The 20,970-nt window shown below is 38.2% G+C and overlaps 2 protein-coding genes across 5 annotated transcripts in view; both read right to left on the bottom strand.

The window, feature by feature from the left end:
- Positions 1 to 822: 822 nt before the first annotated feature.
- On the bottom strand, positions 823 to 8,009 carry LLPH (LLP homolog, long-term synaptic facilitation factor). Of its 4 annotated transcripts, none has more exons than XM_045873030.3 (3): positions 7,869 to 8,009; positions 5,711 to 5,930; positions 823 to 1,177 (listed from the first exon to the last, which is right to left on the bottom strand). In XM_045873030.3, exons 2-3 carry the CDS (start codon positions 5,913 to 5,915, stop codon positions 1,008 to 1,010), a joined length of 375 nt encoding a protein of 124 aa, XP_045728986.1. In that variant the 5' UTR covers positions 5,916 to 5,930; positions 7,869 to 8,009; the 3' UTR covers positions 823 to 1,007. The 4 variants fall into 4 exon arrangements, with proteins under 4 accessions (XP_045728986.1, XP_045728985.1, XP_054362920.1 ...); XM_045873029.3 differs by having other exon boundaries at positions 7,773 to 7,929; XM_054506945.2 differs by lacking the exon at positions 7,869 to 8,009 and adding an exon at positions 7,399 to 7,753.
- A 1,828-nt stretch (positions 8,010 to 9,837) lies between these two features.
- TMBIM4 (transmembrane BAX inhibitor motif containing 4) overlaps positions 9,838 to 20,970 on the bottom strand; it is a 31,644-nt gene continuing 20,511 nt past the window's right edge. Inside the window, exons 4-7 of the mRNA XM_045873027.3 lie at positions 20,850 to 20,883; positions 18,825 to 18,942; positions 12,646 to 12,691; positions 9,838 to 12,092 (exon numbers count right to left, since the gene is read on the bottom strand). Coding sequence (XP_045728983.1) covers positions 11,886 to 12,092; positions 12,646 to 12,691; positions 18,825 to 18,942; positions 20,850 to 20,883 — 405 coding nt within the window. The 3' untranslated portion in view covers positions 9,838 to 11,885. The remainder of the gene's footprint in view (positions 12,093 to 12,645; positions 12,692 to 18,824; positions 18,943 to 20,849; positions 20,884 to 20,970) is intronic.

Below are 20,970 nucleotides of genomic sequence, written 5' to 3'. Positions count from 1 at the left end.
ATATAAAGATGGTTAAAAGGACTACCGTGAAATTTCAGAGGGAATACAAAGTTTAAATTCCTTAACTAAAAATAAATTTAAACAAGAGTGAAATTAGTAAACTGTAGCAAGACAGACTTAACGAAAATCATCTCATTTACCAGCATTTCCGACAGTATATTCTATTCTTCAGAACACTAGTTTGAAAGAGTTAAAGTTGAATAGTTTTCTTTACTGTTAGATCTCTAAAATACTATACTAATACTTTCTGTGAATCTTTCAAGTATGTAGCATTTCCCAAACTGATGTGACTATGAAATATATTTTTCACCATGCATTCAGAAAAACTGCTTCTGAGAAACATACTCTGCGGAATGCTGTGTTATATTAGGCTGCATAATATAAAAACCGAAGACCATTAAACTAGTTCCCAGGATGATCTATCTACTAAACAGATGGAGCATACTAATTTGTAGATGTTAATACTCTACCAAAAAAACTTAAGTTTTTTTTTAACAACTTAATTGAAGGTGGTCTTCTCTACTACCAGAAAACCTTAAGGATGTATTAAAGAAAAGCTCTTCAAGATCTTGACAAAATATCTTTTATTCTAAATTAAAATCAAAACTCCAAACAAGTAGTGCTTATAAGATCCACTGACATTCTATTTTAATTATATAAAAGTTTTCTTTAAACCTGAATCACCTCAAATTTGTCAGTAGATCTTTTTTTTTTTATCTTTACTAAGACCCAACAGTTACAACCACAGTAACACTTGATAGAATTGCAATGTCTGAGAATCCCTGCACACTGGGAAGCATCCAATTAAAGTATCGGTGTAGCTTTCATTCATCAAAGATTTTATTCAAGCTCCCAAAACAAAGTTGAGGAGTTAAGTTGGGTTTGAATTGAAGAACAAGGCCAAGTGAAACCTGGAAACCAAATTTTCGTTTGGTGGAAGTTGAAATCCATGTACACATTCTAACCAAAGGCCTGTCCCATGTAGGAGTTTTCAAGTTTTTAAGAGTCTACCAGGCTAAACCCTTTGCTGCCTTTACTTTGCTTTTCCCCTTCCCTTTTTCTCGCTTTGCCTTCAGCCTTTTCCTCTGTCTCTGGTTCATCCATACGGGGTACTGTCCATGCTGGTCTAGAAGACTCTTCTTGTTTCTCTTAATTTCAGTCTCCATTTTCATGTCATCTGAATAAAAGACAGAAAACTATTCATGCTCAGAATGAAGAAACGATCTTGTGAAAAAGCATGTGAATGCAGTAAGAACATGAGAACTGAAAGTGGTCTGAAACTGCAAAAGAAAAAAGTCCCTTTTTCTGTGGAATGCTTTTTTTTTTTTTAATTTTTTTTTTTTTAATTTTTTATTTATTTGCGAGAGAGAGAATGAGAGACAGAGAGCATGAAAGGGAGGAGGGTCAGAGAGAGAAGCAGACTCCCTGCTGAGCAGGGAGCCTGATGTGGGACTCGATCCCGGGACTCCAGGATCATGACCTGAGCCGAAGGCAGTCGCTTAACCAACTGAGCCACCCAGGCGCCCTCTGTGGAATGCTCTTTGACTAACACTGAACACTCCTCACAGCACATTCAATGGACTCAGACATGCTCCCATGTATTCCTACAACCATGAAAGACATAAAAAGTATTTATAAGGAACTAGAGATGTCATTTAGTGACTAAGAAACTTTCTGAAGAATGTTGTCATGAGTGTCCATTTTTGGAATAGTAAAAGTTAAACAGGAAATATACATTTAGGATGTATGGGTTTGAGTCACTGCATGAAGGGTAAGTGTATGGCTGTGAGCATTTGTGAGTCAGAAGAACATTTCTCAGATTAAGTGTTTCTTGAGCTAAATAAGACAGCTGAGCCTACTAAGAGCAACGACGCTTTTAATGGACAGGCCTTAGAAGCAAATGAAGTACTAGGAATGGCTGGCCACTTCCAAAGAAGTGTACTTGGAAGAAGTGGAGCAGTAAGCAACAAGCTTGTGATGACAGAGATGGGCAGATGACGAAGAAAAACCTGGATGGGGGGGCTTGGCTGGCTCAGTCTGAGGAGCATGCCACTCATCAGGATCCTGAGTTCAAGCCCCATGTTGAGTGTACAGATTACTTAAATAAAAACTTTAAGGAAAAAAAAAAAAGAAAACCTGGATATAGGGGCGCCTGGCTGGCTCAGTCGGTAGAGCATGTGATTCTTCATCTTGGGGTCATGAGTCTGAGCCCCACATTGGGGGTAGAGTTTACTTAAAAATGAAACAAAACGAAATGAAAGAAAAGAAGGGAAGGAAGGAAAGGAAAGAGAGGAAAGAAAAGAAAGGAAGGATACACACTGGGCTGCCACTCTTTCTTACCCAGGTGACACCCAGAGATCCAGCTCCACTCAACAGAAGACCTGGCAGGAAGTTCAGTGCAGCCATGCTGCGGTACATCTATCACCAACCTTATCTGCTGTGAATGTTTCCCGGAATGTCCCTCCCTGGGAACTTACCAGGGTATACGGAATCTTCCATGATCTCTACTGCCTGACATTATATTAATTCATTTATCTGGTTTACTTTTAGTCTCCTCTGATATGTAAATCCCATCAGGATGGAGGCCATTTCTCCTATATTTATCATGTTTCCTCAGTGCCTAGAACAGTGCCTGCTATATATCAGCCATTCAATAACTAGTTGTTGAATGATTGTTAGGTACTGTTCTAGGTTCTGGGAATACAAGGGTCCAAATGTGCTCCTTGCTGTCATGGAGCTTACGACGTTCTATTGAAGGGCGCATAACAAAGCAAACTGTAGCCTGTGTTAAGTGGATTTTTTTAAAAAAGCACCAGAACCAGATTAAGTAGGACCTGGTAGGCTCTGATGAGCACATGGAAAGACAATGAGATGTTTTAAGCAAGGGAATGCCATCACTTGCCTTACATTCCAAAAATATTATACTGGTTGATATGTCAAAAATGAATCGAAAGGGAGCGAGAGCTGAAGAGAGAAGTAAAAAAGCTATTATCTTCGTTCAGGCAAGGGATAATGGTCATCTTAAAGTGCAAACATGAAAGGAGGAGGAAAATGGACAGATTCCTGCTGTATTTTGGAGGTATTAAAGATGTGCTAATGGTTTAGAGGTGGGAGATAAAGGGAAAAGAGATCAAGGTAACTACTAGGTTTGTGGCTTACGAAACTCATTGAGAAAATGAAATAAGGGGAAACGCAAACCTGAGGGCAGAGATGAGCAACCATATTGAAAACAGGTGGATTACTAAATGGAGAGACTCCCTCACCCTTAGTTCCATCCCTACTGAGTTCCTGAAAAACTCCAAGAAGGAGGGTAGCCAGACATGGACATGGGCAGGAAATGAGAGAATTCCTCTCTGAGGATGATGACAGAAGAGAAGAGATCTAGTTTCTGATATAGATCCTCCACAACAAAACCACCTAGGTTCAGTCCAATCATTCTGCAAGTCTAACAGCTGATAAGCCCTCCCCCACACCTTGTCCCCTCCCTGGAAGGCTTCCATTCATCATCTAGTGCTTTACTTTTAAATATAAACAACCACTGATCACCAGATACTGGAGAAAGCCTCCAACATGAAAGAGAAAGACAAAAATAATGGAATGGAAGGTGGGCACTCGGGGAAGAACTCAAGAGAATAGACAATGCATAGAGTAGATCGAAATTTCTCAAACTATAATTAATACCCTTAATGAGATCAGAGAAGATATATCCATTAAGAACCTCAGGCTATAACAAAGAAAGAAGAAAAAAAAGAACTTTCAGAAATTAAAAATACCATAGCAAAACTAAACAAATCAATATAACAAATAGATAACAAAGCTATAAAAATCAGAAAGTGTAACAAGAGAAAACAGAAAGCAGGAGAGAAAACTAGAGAATAAATCTAAGACTCAAAAGTGAATAGGCATCTAGCATCCAGAATATATAAGGAACTCCCACTAGAACTCAACAAAAAGACAAAGAATCCAATTTAAAAACGGGCAAAGGACTTGAAAAGATCTTTCTGCAAAGATGATATACAAATGGCCAACAAGCATACGAAAACATGTTCAACAGCATTAGTCACTAAGGAAATGCAAATCAAAACCACAAGCACTACTTCACACCCTGTAGGATGAGGCAATTACCCAAAAAAAGAAAGGAGAAACAAACAAACAAACAAACAAGTATGGCGAGGATGTGAAGAACCCTCATTCACTGCTGGTGGGAATGTAAAATGGCATGCCTGATATAAAAACCAGTGAACAGAATTATCAAATGACCTAGCCAATTGCATTCAAAGGGACAAACCCAAAAGAACTGAAAACATGTGTTCAAACAAGAGTAAGTACACAAATGCCCACAGCAGCACTGCTGACAACAGCCAGAAGGTGGAAGCCACCCAAAGAGCCATCCACCAAAGGATGGATACACAAAATGTGGTATGTACATCAACTGGAGTATTACTCAGCCCTAAGAAGGAAGTACTGATACATGCTCCAACATGGATGGACCTCAAAAACATTACGGTAGATGAAAGAAGTCAGACACAAAAGGCCACATGTTATGATTTCATTTATATGAAATATCCAGAATAGGTAAATCCATAGATACAGAAAACACATTAGTGGTTGGTTGCCAGAGACTGTGGGAAGGAAGAGAGAGACTGTTTTATGTGTACAGTTTCCTTTTAAGGTGATGAAAATGTTTTGGAAACAGGTGATAGTCGGACAACATCATCAATGTACTAAATACTACTAACTGTATACATTAAAATGATTAATTTTAGGTTGTGACTTTTACCTCAATGACCAAAAAAAAAGAGCAAATGGGCAGAGGCAGTGTACATATGAGGAAACAGAGACACAAGTGTTAAGAAGTTTCAAGGAGAGCTGAAATAAAGCAACAGACTGAGAAATGTGAGATCAAGGGAAGGATTTTTCTTTCTTTTTTTGAGAAGGGACATTCCGGAACACATCCATGCCATTTGAATGACCCAGTGTGAAAAGAGATTGATAAGCAGGATGCATGAGCACAGCCCTTGAGAATGGAGAGAATTCAGAACACAAATGGAGAAACTGGCCTTTGAGAGAGTATCAGCCAAGAGGGAAAACTTCTCCGATTGGAAGGCTGAGGGTCGCTGCTCTCTTCCTTGGACCCCACATAAATATACTTCTATTTTAAGAGCCTGATTATTATGCGCACTTATTTCAGTTTGCTGCCAAACGGTTATAGGATGTGAAACCCAAGGAGCCTCTTCCCGTGCTGAAACTAGTACTACACACAGCCTCCAACTGCAGACTATGATTAAGACAGAGGTATCTAGAATCTGTCAAAATTGAACACAGGGAAACTCTGAATTTTCAGGAAAATAATGTAATGGCATATAAGGATTTTCTGAATGGGAACTAGATGTTGCAAAGGATAAAATGAAGAAAGATCTCCTATCTTGCCTAGTCCCTGACTGAATAGAGTATCCTTCCAATGAGGCTGCATCTACGTTTGTCTACTGCTGTTGTACTATGCACTTCTGAGACACTCAGGCTCTTGTATAAGCACCAAAGGCACACCCTGAATAATCCAAAACATGCCTACTCACGTGAACTGGCTTTAAAATAGCTTAGCATAGAATCACGTGCAGGAAAGATCGGAGGACAGTCAAAGAGGGAAAAAAAGAGTCACAAAAGGAAACTGATAGAATTATTATTTTTAAAATGAAGCACATAAACTCACCTTTTTCATCTTGTACCACACATTGAGTTTTCTCCTGACAATGTCTGGGTACCACCACGGTTGCTATCTCTTGAACATCTTTCATTAAAACATCACTATCTACTTTAAGAATACTTTTAAGTCTGCTGAGTTCCTTCGGGGCATTCTTTTTTCTCTTTTCTGCACGCATCTTCCTTTTCCACTTACTCCGTAAGCTTTTAGCCATATTTTACCTGAAAAGCTAACAGAAATACATATACAAAAGCAAAAATTTACTATTAAAAAAAAAGGGCAAATCCTTGGAAAACCAGGTCAAAGGTATCTCTACAAAACATGAACAAACGGAAAGTAAAACTCTTCACTCTGTTCATGATTTATGATGGCATAATGGACAAATTATGTGAGGGTCAACATGGCATATACAGCCATTAAATAACAAGAGCACCCAATCAAACTCCCTATGGTCGCTGGCAAACAATAAGTCAGGCCAATTCTGAAAGCTCCTGGAGTTTCCACACAAGATGCAGAAATTTAATTTCCCCCCAAATGCAAAGAGCATTACCACTTCATATTTATGCAACAACTTCAAATTACAAAATGGTTGCTTTTGTTTTTTCATGGGGTTCTCTTTGTATTTTTTAAGTAGGCTCCACGTGGGCTTGAACTCAGGACCCTGAGATCAAGACCTGAGCTAAGATCAAGAGTCTGACTTAAATGAGCGAGCCACCCATGCCCCCCAAATGTTTTTACACTTGATTTCCTCGAAGCCTATAGGACATGCCACCTGTCTTCCTCATTATCCTCCCCTTAACTCAATGTAGCTATTTTAAACTTACCTATTTCCACTCCTGCTGTTCTTCACCCCTTAGCCTCAGCCCTGAATACTCCATATGGCAGTTAGTATGAGCTTTTAATTTTTTTTTTTTTAAGGGAGAGACTGAGAGTGCCAGCAGGGGGTGGGGGGAGAGGGAGAGAGAGAGAGAGAGAATCTTAACAGACTCCATGCTCACAACCCTGAGATCATGACCTGAGCTGAAATCAAGAGTTGGATGCTTAACCAACTGAGCCACCCAGGTGCCCGTAGTGTAAGCTTTTAAAAACTTAGAACTTTTCATCCTTTCATGGAATTCTTTAATGATATCCCACCTCATATTCATGATCTACAAGATTATTTGTGACCTAGCCCTGCCTCCTTCAACTGTCACACCTCATGCTCCAAGCTCCATCCCATCCCCAAGTACCAATTACATCTGAAAAAAGTTCAATCAGTGACAACCTAGGGACATTACGGGATGTGAGAAGGAATGGGAAGGAATTGCAGGTATTATAAAGGGTTGGGAGGAAGGCTTTTGGGAGTGATTTATGACACTATCTTGATTATGCTGATGGATGTTTGTATACAAATATCAAAAATTACATTACACACTTTAAACATGTGCAATTTATTATACACAATCAAGCAGTTAAATAAAACATTAAGACATGATTTTGGAAAAAAAGAAAGAAAAATTTTAAAGTCCAAACTACGGCCACTTTAGCACCTTTCCAATTTGCTGCTCCTATGCCTGGGAATGGTCTTCCTAACGCTTGCTCCTTCGCTTAAGTACCTCAGAGAGGGCTTCTCTGACCCCCACCCCTATAGACTCCCCTCCTTTATTCACCATATCATCCTTTTCTTTCCTTTTAAATAGGAATCTGAAGTTACTTACTTTATTTTCTGTCATCCCCGGTGGACTGTGGGCTCCACGAAGGCAGGGACTAACTAAATACACCTTGTTCACCGTGGGATGCCCCAATGCAGTGTGCTTTTGTTGAACGGATAACTAGTGGAGTTACAGTTTTTGGACGCCCATCACAACTCACTCTGTTCCCCTGTCTACAACAACCCAAAACTTCGAGGGGCAAGGATAGAAGGGCTGAGGTAAACAACAATCTTGAGGGCCCAGGTTAACCTGAGCGAGACTACCGAAGAAGGAGGGCTCCACCACGCACAGAGCACAGGGAAGCCCGGGGGCCACCACCAAGACCACGGGAGACCCTCGTCCCTGAAGCAGGTGTGCGTCTCCGCCGGGCTCAATCTTACCCAGAGAGCGACCAGGCTTGAGACAAGATTCTCTACGGACGGCGGGATCGAGCGCCAAGTTCCATTCCCCACTAGACCGGGAATCAGCGAACTCACCGGGAAACCCAGACGCCGCACTCAGAACCACGCTGACCGGAAGCCTCCGCACTTCCGCCTTCCGGGCAGCCCCTCCCACAAACTCCTGGGAGTCCCGGGCGGGCGCACTGCACGCCGGGAGCCAAGATGCCCCGGAAAGCCTTGAGAGGCGGGGCCTTCTGGAGTCTGGCGCTGACGTACTTCCTTTGATGGCAGTGCGACTTTGGAGCTTGACTCCTCCCCTATGGGTTTCCAAGGGGGATTTGGACAATGAGGAAAATAGCGGGGGGGCGTTGTGCGTGAGCCGGTTAGCTCCGACGCTCTAACCCCAAGAGCGATCCTGGCCAGGTGACCCTGCCTGCCAAGTAGTGAGCTCAGAGTTGACCTTTACATCTCAGGTCCTGCATCACGGTTCACACGGTACTCATGGATTTCCTAAGACGGAATCATCCCAGATCCCGTGTTCCTGGAGAATCGGAACTGAAATCTTTACTTGAAGCCCTTAAATTTTCCTATCTGGGGTGATGATCTCATGAATGTACGCATTTGTCAAAACTGATGAGGAGGCGAAAGGCAGGCTGAGGACAAAGCATAAGCTGACACCCTGCAACCTCCCCCCACCCCCCACTCCTGGGTGGGACATGTGTGATATTCTTCCAGGAATCTCCTGGCTTAATGTTAATACCTTGCTAGAGGGGAAAAGAACCTTAACTTGACAATGGCAAGACCTCTGGTATCTTACAGGTATCTTGGAGGTCCATCCTCTTTAGCATATCAAAGTTCTTTTGAAACCTCCCTTTAAAAAAAAAAAAAAAAAGAAACCTCCCTTTTCCTTACTAACCACAACTCCAGAGTATATAATCACCACTCCTCAAGACCCAGGTGCAGCAGCTCTTTCTGCCCACAGGTCCTGTCCCCATCCTTCAATAAAACCACCATTTTGCACCAAAGAGGTCTCAAGAATTCTTTCTTGGTCTTTCTTGCACTCTGTGATAGGCTCTAGGTTGGGTATACAAAGATGACTGAAACTAAATTACCGGCTTCAGGAAACTTTAGCCCCTGATGGAGGGACCAGGCTTAAAAGTCACACAGAACATTGCTTCAGCTCCCTCACCGAACTGGAAGAAGCCCCTGGGACAGGAGGCACAGTGGGTAGCACTGAATACCTGACTAGAAGTGCACTGGTTCCCCACCTTAAAGGCATGCTTCACAACAAGCACCAGCCAGTAGGGCCTCTGCAGTCAGGGCTCTCCCATGGAACGCCCAACCTGAATAATCACCGAGAACTACAAAGGCTTCTGGGATTCAGACGGTGACCCCATGTTGTCCAGGCTCTAGGTGGTGAGGACTTCAAGGCAAAGCTCTACAAAGATGAACAAGCAAAATTCCCAGCTAGTTCCAAGGCCCACAGCTGGCTGCTGCCACCACTAATTCCCCAAAGTGCATCAAGTGGATCAAAGCCCTGGTGTGAGGAGGCCTGCAGAAAAAAAAAATGTACGCAGGCAGACAGAGCCCACTGCTTCTTTCCCAAAATTACATTCCGTAAAAACAATTCTCAGATACTGCTCTTTCTGTTTTCCTCTTACCTCTGGCTATACTTTGTACCTTGCATATGGAGTTGCCGATCACTCTGAGTCCTGCTAATTCTACTTCTTAATATATTTCTGGAGTCCGCATATTTTCACCTTTACTTGTTATAAGAAACTGAAGTTGTATGTACCCTTTTATCCAGCAATTCTGCTTCTAGGTATATTCCCCTATCTAGGCAAACTCCTATCTCTGCACACTAGGACACATACAGGGACAAACAGAGCAGCACTGATTTTGCCAGTAAAAAAGAAGGAACCATATAAAATTCTTCGACAGGAAAAGGTATGAATAATTATGGTTCATTGATAAAATATAATAGTCTGCATCAGTGGTTTTCAAACTTCTTGGTCTTGTGATCTCTTTACAATCTTAGAAATTACAACACTTGTCATATCAGAAATTAAAACAATTTTTAAAATTTTATTTAAGTCCTTTAAAAAGGATAAATGAATTACATGTCTACATTACTTTTATTAAAAAACTATTTTCCAAACCAAAAACTAATTTACTGAAAAGAATGGCATTGTTTTACATTTTTTAAATGTCACATCTGTTTTTGCTTATTATCTTTAGTCACAATTCAGCGCCTTCTGCCTTTGGACTGCCAACAAGAATTAATAGTAGCTGACATTAACTAAGCACTTAGTTTAAATGACATATCCATCTCATTTAATCCTTATAATAATCCAATAAGGTAGGTATTACGATTCCTATTATAAAGATGAGGCAAAAGACCTAAGAAAGGATAAATAACTTGCCAAAAGTCACATCATCAGTTGGTTGCACAGCAAGGATTCCAATTTAAATGCTCTCACCCACTATACTATGTTAAACTTGAGTTGAGCATCATGCAACTAAGTATTCAACAATTAATTGATAAGGATGGAGTCAATTTTACATCTAAAACTCACCAAAGGCTAAATCTATATTATTAATTTATTTCAACTTAATAGCTAGGGAATGATGCTTAGTGGGTGTTATGGGCCAAGTTGTGCCCCCCGAGATTCATATGATGAAGTCTGTCTTAGTCTATTTGGGCTGCCATAACAAAATACTAGAGCCTGGGTAGTTATAAACAACAGAAATTTATTTCTCAGTTCTGGAGGTTAGGAAGTCCAAGATCAAGGTGCTGGCAGATTCAGTGTCTAAAGGCCCTTTTCCTCGTTTGAAGATTGTATCTTTTTACTGTTACCTCATGTGACAGAAAGGGTGAGGGATCTCTGTGGGGTCACTTTTGTAAGAGCACTAATCCCATTCATGAAAGCTCCATCCTCATGACCTAAGCATGACCCAGAAGCCCCACCTCCTCATACTAGCACACTGGTCATTAAGTTTCAACATGTGAATTGGGAATGGGGATGGGAGACAACAAACATTCAGACTATTACAAGGTCCTAAGCCCTAGTATCTCAGAATGTGACCATATTTGGAGACAGGGTGTTTACAGAGGTAATTAGGGTAAAATGAGGTCATTAGGGTAGGCCCTAATCCAATATGACTTGTGTCCTTGTAAGAAGAGGAAATTTGGACACGGGACAAGTACAGAGAGAAAACCATGTAAAAACGGGGAGAAGATGACCATCTACCAGCCAAGAGAGTGATCTCAGAAGAAACCATACTATGATCTCAGACTTCTAGCCTCCAGAACTGTGAGGAAATAAATTTCTGTTTAAGCCACCCAGTCTGTGGTACTTTGTTATGGCACCCTAGCAAACTAATACAGTGAAGGCATTTGCAAAAGTTTGCTTGGCCACTGCTATAATTTTTATATGGAACCTGTACTTAAAAAAAACTAATAATGTCATGTTTTATGTCAAAATACCTGACTTTCAAGAAGACATCTCATTTTTAATTCATCATTGTATAATGAAATGTCATTAACATTTTATTATAATGCTGAATAATTCGATGGAATTTACCTTTTACACTTTTTCCTTTCTAAATAATAAATAAGATCAAAATCTTCTAGTAGAAGGAAATTTATACTTTATAATGATAAGGACACAAGTACTTTAAAGGAAAAATTTAGATAAAATCACTAGTCACAGATTAAACTGACCGTCTAATCTACTCATGAAATTATTTTTGAACTGCAGATGAACAATCTACACATGGCAAATTTAGGATTGAAAAAACTGAAAAACAGAATTTTGATATCTCCTGAGATTTTAAATCAAGGATTTAGAAATGAGATACCATAAAGAATAGTAAGATTTATATTATTAGTATATAATCTAGTTAATTATATCACATATTTAATATAATATATATTACATATAATCAGAATTATTATTATAATCACTTTTATACAATAGTAATACAGATATTACTAGTATACTATATAATAGCTCAGAAGTACATACCATACGAAGAAAGTCACAAAAGTATTTAATAATTATATCTCAAACTTTATTACTTAATCAATCAGTTTCCATATACTGCTTTCAATCACTTTTTATTAACTGCTTCCAAAAAGCGCAACAGGTGCAGGAATAGGTTGATGACATCCAAGTAGAGGCTGATGGCAGCTAATACATACTCTTCAGGTGACAGCTTATGCATCAATGAGTGTGTGTCATAGATGATGAATCCACAGAAAAGCAGGGCTCCCACAGCAGCCAAGATCAACTCCATTGTTTGATTATAGAAAAATAACTATAGGCAAGAAATTAATCAGTTTATATTTAAGAACTGTATTAAGCATACTTAAGTTACTTGCTCTTGAGTTATATATGCTATATACATATTTAATGCTTTACAACTTGGAATGCAAATGTTAAAATTAGAAAAAGGCAAGGCAGGTCCATCCTCATTTTTGTTGGATGAAAGGATGAATGGATGAATCAATGGATATCCTCCTTTCTATTAAATTACCCACAACTTCGAACAGTAACATTCCAAATATAAATTATTTTAAAAAAAATATTTCTTTTTCAGAATTATATGTGCCACTGGGAGGTTAGCAGTTCCAAGTGAGGGCCTCTTTCTCTGTAATTTAAGTCATATGTTCATCTTCCTTTTAATCGATAATATTAACATAAGACCTTGATTTTTTTTAAGATAATTTTTTAATCATTCTGTATACAAATGTTCCAGATAATTATAACTAAGTGTCCTATCATAAGAGTACCTCTAACAGCTTTTTGAGATTATTTATACTGACATGGCCAGAATTATATTTCAAGTTACTATTTTAAAAACAACTTACCTTCAGGATTCCTGACAAGCACAAAATCCACAAAACAGCAAACAGCCTATAAAAACAAAATATTAGTAATTTAGAATAGTGTTCCTTTACCAACTACGTAAGCTGATGCAACATTTTCTGAAGAAATAAATCCATCCTGATAATTGCCAAAGAATAAGTAAAATATAAGAGTTCATAAACATACAATGAATACTGTAGAATACTCAGAAATGGAAAAAACAGCCATCTACTCAACATTTGTTTTTATAGTGAACAAAACTAATTGGAAGTACAATCTTTAAAATTTTCAACCAGAACACAAAGAAAATATTGATATAAGCAGAAATATCACTAGAAGCACTTTAAGACAGAGACCTATAAGACTTTTAGAAAATATATACATGAACAAATGAAACATAACTGCAGTTTTAAACCAAATAACAATATCAAATTAGTCTGTGAACATGCATATCTATTAAAGCTCCCAATGTACTCCCTATTTTATTCTAATGTATTATAGAAATTAATATATGCAAATAATAAATTTGCCACTGCTATAATTTCATGAGTTACCATTCATACATAGTATATATAATGTATAGTTATGTATTATAACATAAAGTATAAATATATGACAAAGGACATCTAAGCAGTCAGTCCTTTGTTATCAAATATGAGACTTACAAGCCTGAACACACATCTGTTGCTTCAGGCCACAAGGAAGTACTGGGGTCAAATTTACCCTCTCTCCTTAAATAAAAACCACGCAAAACATATGACTGAAGAGCAAGCAGCACAGCACAGTAACTCCTGAGATAAGGGAAGCGAAGGAGGTAAGCTCTGTAACTGACCCAGCTCGAAAGTGTTTCCAGACCAAAGCGTGGCAACAAGAACCCATATGAAGCCCCCTGGCCTCCCTGAGTTGAAGTGCTAAGAATTCAGAGGTCAGAGGGGCCATGGTGGCTAGGATTTGTGGAGGAAAGTTCCAGAAAGGAGGGATCTATAAAGAGAGCTAGCTAGCTCTGGTGATATGCGGAGAATTCCCTTCCAGTCTCTAGCTGAGCACAGATCAATGCATACATATGAAGAAGTGACAAAGGCTGGGGGAAGAAACACCATGGAGAAGCAGGCAGAACAATCCTCAAAGCCCACACAGGGCCAGGAATAGTTCACATTCACCCCAGCCAAAGTGGAAAGACCTCCTAAGACATGGGGCTTTGAATAATTCTTAGAAAGGTACTATCTCAATAGTATGGCCAAATTAGCCCTAACCTAAATGCTGTTCTGGACCCACCTAACAAGGGCTTAAAAGCAAGCGTCAAAAAGTTCAGACAGTTTTGAGCGCCTGGGTGGCTCAGATGGTTAAGCGTCTGCCTTCGGCTCAGGTCATGATCCCAGAGTCCTGGGATCAAGCCCCGCATCAGGCTCCCTGCTCATCAGGAAGCCTGCTTCTCCCTCTGCCTCTCTCTCTCTGTCTCTCATGAATAAATAAATAAAATCTTTAAAAAAAAAAAAAAGGTTCAGACAGTTTCCAAGGAACTTAACAGCTTACTAGAAGAATAAAACCAAAATATTTAAAGGAAAACAAAAAAAATTCACCACCCAACAATTTAAAATTTACAATGACCAGCATCGAATAAAAAATTATAAAGGCATGCAAAAGAACCAGGAAATAAGACCTATTACAAAGAGAAAAATTAATCAATAGAAACAAATTCATAAGTGACACAATGATAGAATTAGTAAACAATGACATTAAAAAAATATATTCCGTATGTTCAAGAAGGTAGAGAGGAAAGCATCACTACGAAGAGAGAAATGGAAGACATATATTTTTAAAAGACACAAATTAAACTAATTTTCCACAAATGAAAAATATATTATGTCAAATGAAAAATACTCTGGTTGAAATTAACAGCAGATTATAACACTGAAGAAGAAAAGATTATCAAACTGAAAATAGCAACAGAAACTAACCAAAATGAATCACTGAGAGAAAACTGGAGGGAAAAAAATAAACTGAGCATCCATGAAAGGTAGGACATCAAGAAGCCTAACATGTATGTTGAAGTCTCAAAAGAGAAGAGAAAGGGGATACATAAAAATGTTTGAAGAAACAATTCCTGAAAATGTTCCAAATGTGATGAAAACTTTTTCAAACTGATAAATCCAAGGAGCAGAAGAAATATGAAAAAACCACCAACGAATATCACAATCAAATTACTAAAAATGTTAATCAATTACTGACAATTACTGAGAAAATATGAAAAGTAGCTGGAGGATAAAAGACATTATGTACAGAGAACAAAGATAAAGACAAAAGACTTCTTGTCAAAAATACATAAACCAGAATACTAAAATACTGAAAACAGAAAAAGAAAAAAAAAATCTAGAATCCTACACTCAGCAAAAATAACATTCAAAAACAAAGGTGAAATAAAGATTTTTTTCAGACATGCAAAAGCTGAGAATAAGACACCAGCACTATAAGAAATATTAAAAGGGGACACCTGGGTGGCTCAGTTGGTAAGCGTCTTGGTTTTGGCTGACTTTGGTTTTCATCTCAGGGTCACGAGATTGAGCTTCTTGTCAGGGTCCTCACTAAGCAGATTCACTCCCTCCCTCTTCCTCTGCCCCTCCACCCCCGCTTGTGTGCACGTGCGCTCCACTCCCTCTCTCTCTCTCTAAATAAATAAAATCTTTTAAAAATAAAATAATATTAAAAGGAAATCACTCAGGCGGAAGGGAAACATAAGATGGAAATTTGGATTGACACAAAGAAACGGAGAACAGAAATGACAAAGATGCGGGTGAACATAAGACTTCGTTTATTTTTAAATCTCTAATTTAAAGGATAATTCAATGTTTGGAACAAAAATAATAATATATTATGAGGTATATAACTTATGTGGAACTAAAAGTTTATAGCAACAACAGCATAAAGCTGGGGAAAGGAGATATAAATATGCTCTACAGGAAATGGTTTATTATTTAGAGGTAGACTATGATGATTTAAAGATGTATACTGTAAGGGCACCTGACTGGCTCAGTCCTTGGAGCATGCAACTCTTGATCTCAGGGTCATAGGCTCGAGCCCCATGTTGTAGAGATTATTTAAATAAATAAATAAACTTAAAAAAAATCTGGAGTAAGAAGAAGGAAGGAAGGAAGGGCAGTATACTGTAAAACCTAGTGTAACCCCTATTTAAAAGAGCTATAGCTAATAACTAATAAAGGAGATAAATCAAATCAAATAATCCAAAGGGAGGAAAAGAGGTACAAAGAACAGATGAGATAAACAGAAAGAAAACAAATGGCAACATAGTAGGCTTAAACCCAACCAGATCAATAATCACATTAAATGTCAATGATCTAAAAACTCTAATTAAAGCAGAGATGGTCAGACTGGATTCAAAAAAAAAGCAGGAGCCACCATATGCTTCCTATAAGAAAACTGTTTTAACTATAAAGCCACAAAGAAGCTAAAAATAAAAGGATGAAAAATGATATACCATGTTAACACAATCAAAAGAAAGCTAGGGTAGCTAGATTAATAAAGTAGGTTTTAAGGCAAAAATATTACCAGAGATAACTACTAACATAGAATGCACAAACATTCTAGTGCACAAAGAACATTTACTAAGTATCATAAAATGAATTTCACTAAATACTATGGGACTGAAATCATGCAAAATATGTTATTTAACAACAAAAAAATAAAATCAGAAATTAAGTATACATAGTATTATAATCCAGTGTGGTAAACTGAGGGCATGGTGACATTCCAGCTCTCAGTTCTCATGCTAGAATGGCCACAAAATTTCTCTGGATACATTTGGAATACCTAAATTAGAATGAAGTATCATGCCACCACATAGTATAGATCCTTCAGGATTAAAATGGACTCAGGACTTTTTCATACTTAAACCTTAGGAAAACTCCAAAGCTTTTGCACCAAGGAGTGTGGGAAGGTGGTATTAAGAACTGTAACTCAACTGAGGTTTTACCCTACTCACAGGCTAGTAAGTTAGCCTGGCATAGTTTCATGGAGACATGAAGACATGAGACCCCTAAGTCTGAGATGAGGAAGTTTATCACAGCAACAGGAGTTGTTAAAGAACCAGCATAACAGATTGGTGTTGTGGGTGCAAAGAAATGAGAGAGCGAGTAGAAGGCTTAAGAAAGTCAGGGGGCGCCTGGGTGGCTCAGTCGTTAAGCGTCTGCCTTCCACTCAGGTCATGGTCCCAGGGTCCTGGGATTGAGCCCCACATCGGGCTCCCTGCTCAGCAGGAAGCCTGCTTCTCCCTCTCCTACTCCCCCTGCTTGTGTTCCCTCTCTGGCTGTGTCTCTCTCTGTCAAATATATAAATAAAATTAAAAAAAAAAAAAAGAAAAGTCGGACATTGGCATTTAAGATTTCTTCAGTGGAACAATCTCTAGTGGCAACAAGGTCCACAGTGTAGCCATGGCAGGGAAATGAAAAGTTGCTGAAGAAGAGGTCCAGACACATTGAGAAGCTAAGGTGATAGATGGGCCTAACATGTGGTTCGATGCTAAAGTCTTTATAGAATGAGGAAGGTTGGGGGCACCCAGCTGGCTCAGTCAGTAGAGCATGCAACTCTTGATCTTGGGTTGTGAGTTTGAGCCCCACACTGGGTGCAGAGGTTACTTAAAATTCAAAAAAAAATTGAGGGAAGCTTGAACAAAGGGAATCAGTGGCAGTAATGAGGAAGACTGGGAAATGTATACCCAGATACTCAAATGTTACAACATAAACCTTACAGCAATGAATTTCCAGCACTCTTAAGAAATAATGAAAGTAGCACCAGGAGTTTTCAATACTAATCCAGCAGTTTCAATACCAATCCCCCACCCGAAACTATATGGGGTATGGGAGAATGAGCAGCTGGAGAACAGTGTTCTCAAGGAGGAATCAAGTTTCAGCTGAAAGAAGAAGAAAAAATATATTAGGAAGAGGCGGAAATATAGGTAAGATCGTTTACCAGAATGGGATTTCTAGAGACTATACTAGAATGGATAGGAAGGAGGGGTGCAGTTGGAGACCGGGATAGAAAGAAAACAGCAAATCTTTCATCATATATACCACACGAATGTGTATCGCCTCCAAAACACAAAAAGTAGGAAGCAAAAAAAAAAAAAGTTGCCTCTCTCTCAAAATCACACTCCATTCTAATGCAACTAGTTAAGCATCTTGCACCACTGTCAGTGTTGGCTGACCAGTTATATTTTATCCCAATAGAGATTTCTGGTAATCTGGATTGTGGGGTGGGGAAGGGGATGAAAGAATGTTTTGCAAGAGGTTTTGTAAATTTTTAGTGTTGTAACAGGAAAAAGAACAGATGTTGATGATATGTCAACAGGAAGCCATTGTGAGCTTAGACGAGATACACATTCTTACCAGGTGAGGGAAACACTGTACCATTATCCTAATATAAAAAGTATCATTCCATATATTTATTAGTTTGAAGAAGGATACAGGTTAATCAAGATAGGTCAAAAAGTTTTTAAAGTTTATGCAGATATCACCAACACCTGGGTCATTTACCTTGTTTTTGCCACAAAGAAGTGGATGGTCTTGGTAACATTTATGTTAAGACAAAGACCTAAATAATGTAGGTAAGTTCTATAGCATTCATAGAGCATACAAGCCTAGCCTCTCTAGAAAACTGGGGGGGGGGGGGGGGGGGGAGGGGCGGAGCTGGCATTCCCTTTGCTTTCAATATAGAGCAGAAGCAAATGACTCAAAGATACTTTCCATCTCCTTGTATGCTCTGGAAGTGTAGAGCCTGGCTTTAGTTAGTACTCAGAGAAATGTCCTCTCATCAACCTCCATTTTATTTTTATTTTTTTTTTAAAAGATTTACTTATTTATTTGAAAGAGTGCACACAAGAGTGAAAGAGAGCACGCAAGAGGGGGGAGGGGCAGAGGGAGAGAGAGAATCCCAAGCGGACTCCCCACTGAGCACAGAGCCCTACTCGGGGATCCATCTCATGACCCATGAGATCATGACCTGAGCCAAAATCACAAGTTGGGCGCTTAACCGAGTAAGCCACTCAGGTGCCCCTCATCACCCTCCATTTTAAAAGACAATATCCAAAGTTAAAGGTATAGCACTTCTCTTAAGATGACCTATAATGTTAAAGATATTTATCTATCATAACCATGAATATATAACTTACCCTGCTCCAAATTTACTGAAATCTCTCTTAGACTGTAGAGTATATACAGTCAAACCAAGAAATACAGCAGTAGTCAGTATAAATGCTTGGAGAATAATATACACATCATAGAAAGTAACTGTAAAATTAAAAAACACTGATTAAAATGCATTTAAACATACTCTATATAAAACAGCTTTTTTTTCCTGGCATTTAACAGAAATGCTATTTTTCCCCTGTACTACTTGCCAATAAAAATAATTATGAAAAGATTCTTTATTTAGCCTTTAATACTGGTACAGTAAAACCATACCCATACTGCAATAAACAGTCATTCATAAAAAATAAGGTGGTCACATCATTATGAAGCTAAAGAAATGACTGGAGAGCTAGTGGGTTTGGAGTTTGAGGGATATGGTAGAATGACTCTCACCTATCTCTGTCCCAGCTTAGTTCTATCACCATCTGTGGTGATGGTTCTTTATGACTTAAATATCAATAGGGATGACTCTGGGTCCTGTGGCTGGCTGGGAATTTCTGGGCAGTAGCAGCAATTTTAGCAATCACCTGGTTAATTGCATACCCAGTTCACCAGTCCAATCAAAGAAACTAGGCAAGAAAAATATTGGGACCGTCTGGGGTTGTCTGCCATTCACCAACCCTGCAGAGAACAGGAACCAACCACTAATTGCTTTACACCCAAAAATGCATACAATGAATACATAATTGGGGGTTTTCTGAATACATACCAAATTCCCTTCTGAACTTTTAGAATGAACATCTAGATTGACTGTGTCTATTGTAATTGTAATACAACTGCTTAGCATTTTAACAAAATGCTAAATCTAACCCCTTTAAAGGAAGTTAAGTATTTTGAACCCAAAACCATTTAAGTAATTTTTAATTCTTCAAGGATTAATTTCTATTCCTAAATGCTACATTACCGGAATTTCTCTATCACTACAGGATTAGGAAAGTGAATGCAGAGATGAAAAAACATGAGATTATTTTGCTTGTCAACAATTTCAGTGTAACATTAGGTAGAAAGAATATTATAATTAATGAGGAAAATAATGTTCCATCTATGTATTTCTACCCCCAATTCCAATAACCCTGAAAGAGATCTCTCTCCTACATCTGTTACAAATGGTGGGAGCCAAGGAGGACAGAGATGGACTTGATGATAACATTAATAGACAGTAACAATAATAAGTAAATATTAATACTTCCTTTCTATGTTGAGAAATTTCAATTTTATTTATTTTAATAGCTATTATTACTTATATTATGATTCCTTTACAAAAGGAAGAAGTGAATTACCAAACAATATACAGATTCAATAAAACTGGGATAGAAAGGTTAAAAGCAGTAATGACAAAAGACAAGTATATTAAACATAATAATTAACAATTTACGGTTGACAGTAATAGTTCATCCTACCCTTTTTTGTACCCCAGGTAAATCATTTTGAGACAATCTGAATTTTTATTGTCAATAAATCATGAAATTTTTTACTTGAGGCATTACATGCATCAAATAATTATAACAGACACTTCCTTTCAAAGACATAGTTAACATCTAAGATAAAGCAGAAATTACCAAGTTTCTTGTGGGGCCATTTGATGAAATATGGGGTTATAATAATAAAGCACAGCTCAGTGCAGCAATTTGAGAGGCTTGGCTCATGTGATAATGATAATACATTGCTCAAAATATATTTTATCAGTTCCTCTAAGATCTCTCTAAATTAGGGGGGAAAAGATTAGCTACAGTTGTCTTGTTTTTATAAATGGATAAACATATATGAATATTATTCTCATTCCCATTGTTTTCCTAACTCTTTTCCACTTCCTCTAAGCTTAGTTGAACTATATAAAGTATAAACATTTAATTTGGCTTATATTTTACAAATTCTTCATCCTATACTATATATTTGAAATATGACATCCCATGATGTTAAGCTTTAGTTCCAAACACCTTTTAACTCAAAAGATTTATCTACATTAACACGTGACTTTAACACATAGAAGCACAATTATGACTTACCAACAAAGGCCACAGTCAGAGCTTCGAATAGTGTCTAAAAAAAGAAACTAAAATTACATAAATGCACATAAAATTGACACTATGTCATGTACATGTTCTAATTTCTAAGAATCCCATGTGA

The sequence above is a fragment of the Mirounga angustirostris genome, unplaced genomic scaffold (assembly GCF_029215605.1).
Source record: "Mirounga angustirostris isolate CCGP_5_RB_7025 unplaced genomic scaffold, mMirAng1.0.hap1 SCAF_5, whole genome shotgun sequence".
Classification (NCBI taxonomy): Eukaryota; Metazoa; Chordata; class Mammalia; order Carnivora; family Phocidae; genus Mirounga; species Mirounga angustirostris.
Note: the sequence above shows the minus strand (reverse complement) of the source record. Positions and strands in the feature narration are given on the sequence as shown.

Excerpts from the sequence above, each read along its gene's own strand:
- LLPH (XM_045873030.3), bottom strand. The coding sequence starts at position 5,915 with ATGGCTAAAAGCTTACGGAGTAAGTGGAAAAGGAAGATGCGTGCAGAA. Across the intron at positions 1,178-5,710 it reads TGTGGTACAAGATGAAAAAG|ATGACATGAAAATGGAGACT; the intron begins GTGAGTTTATGT and ends TCTTTTATTCAG.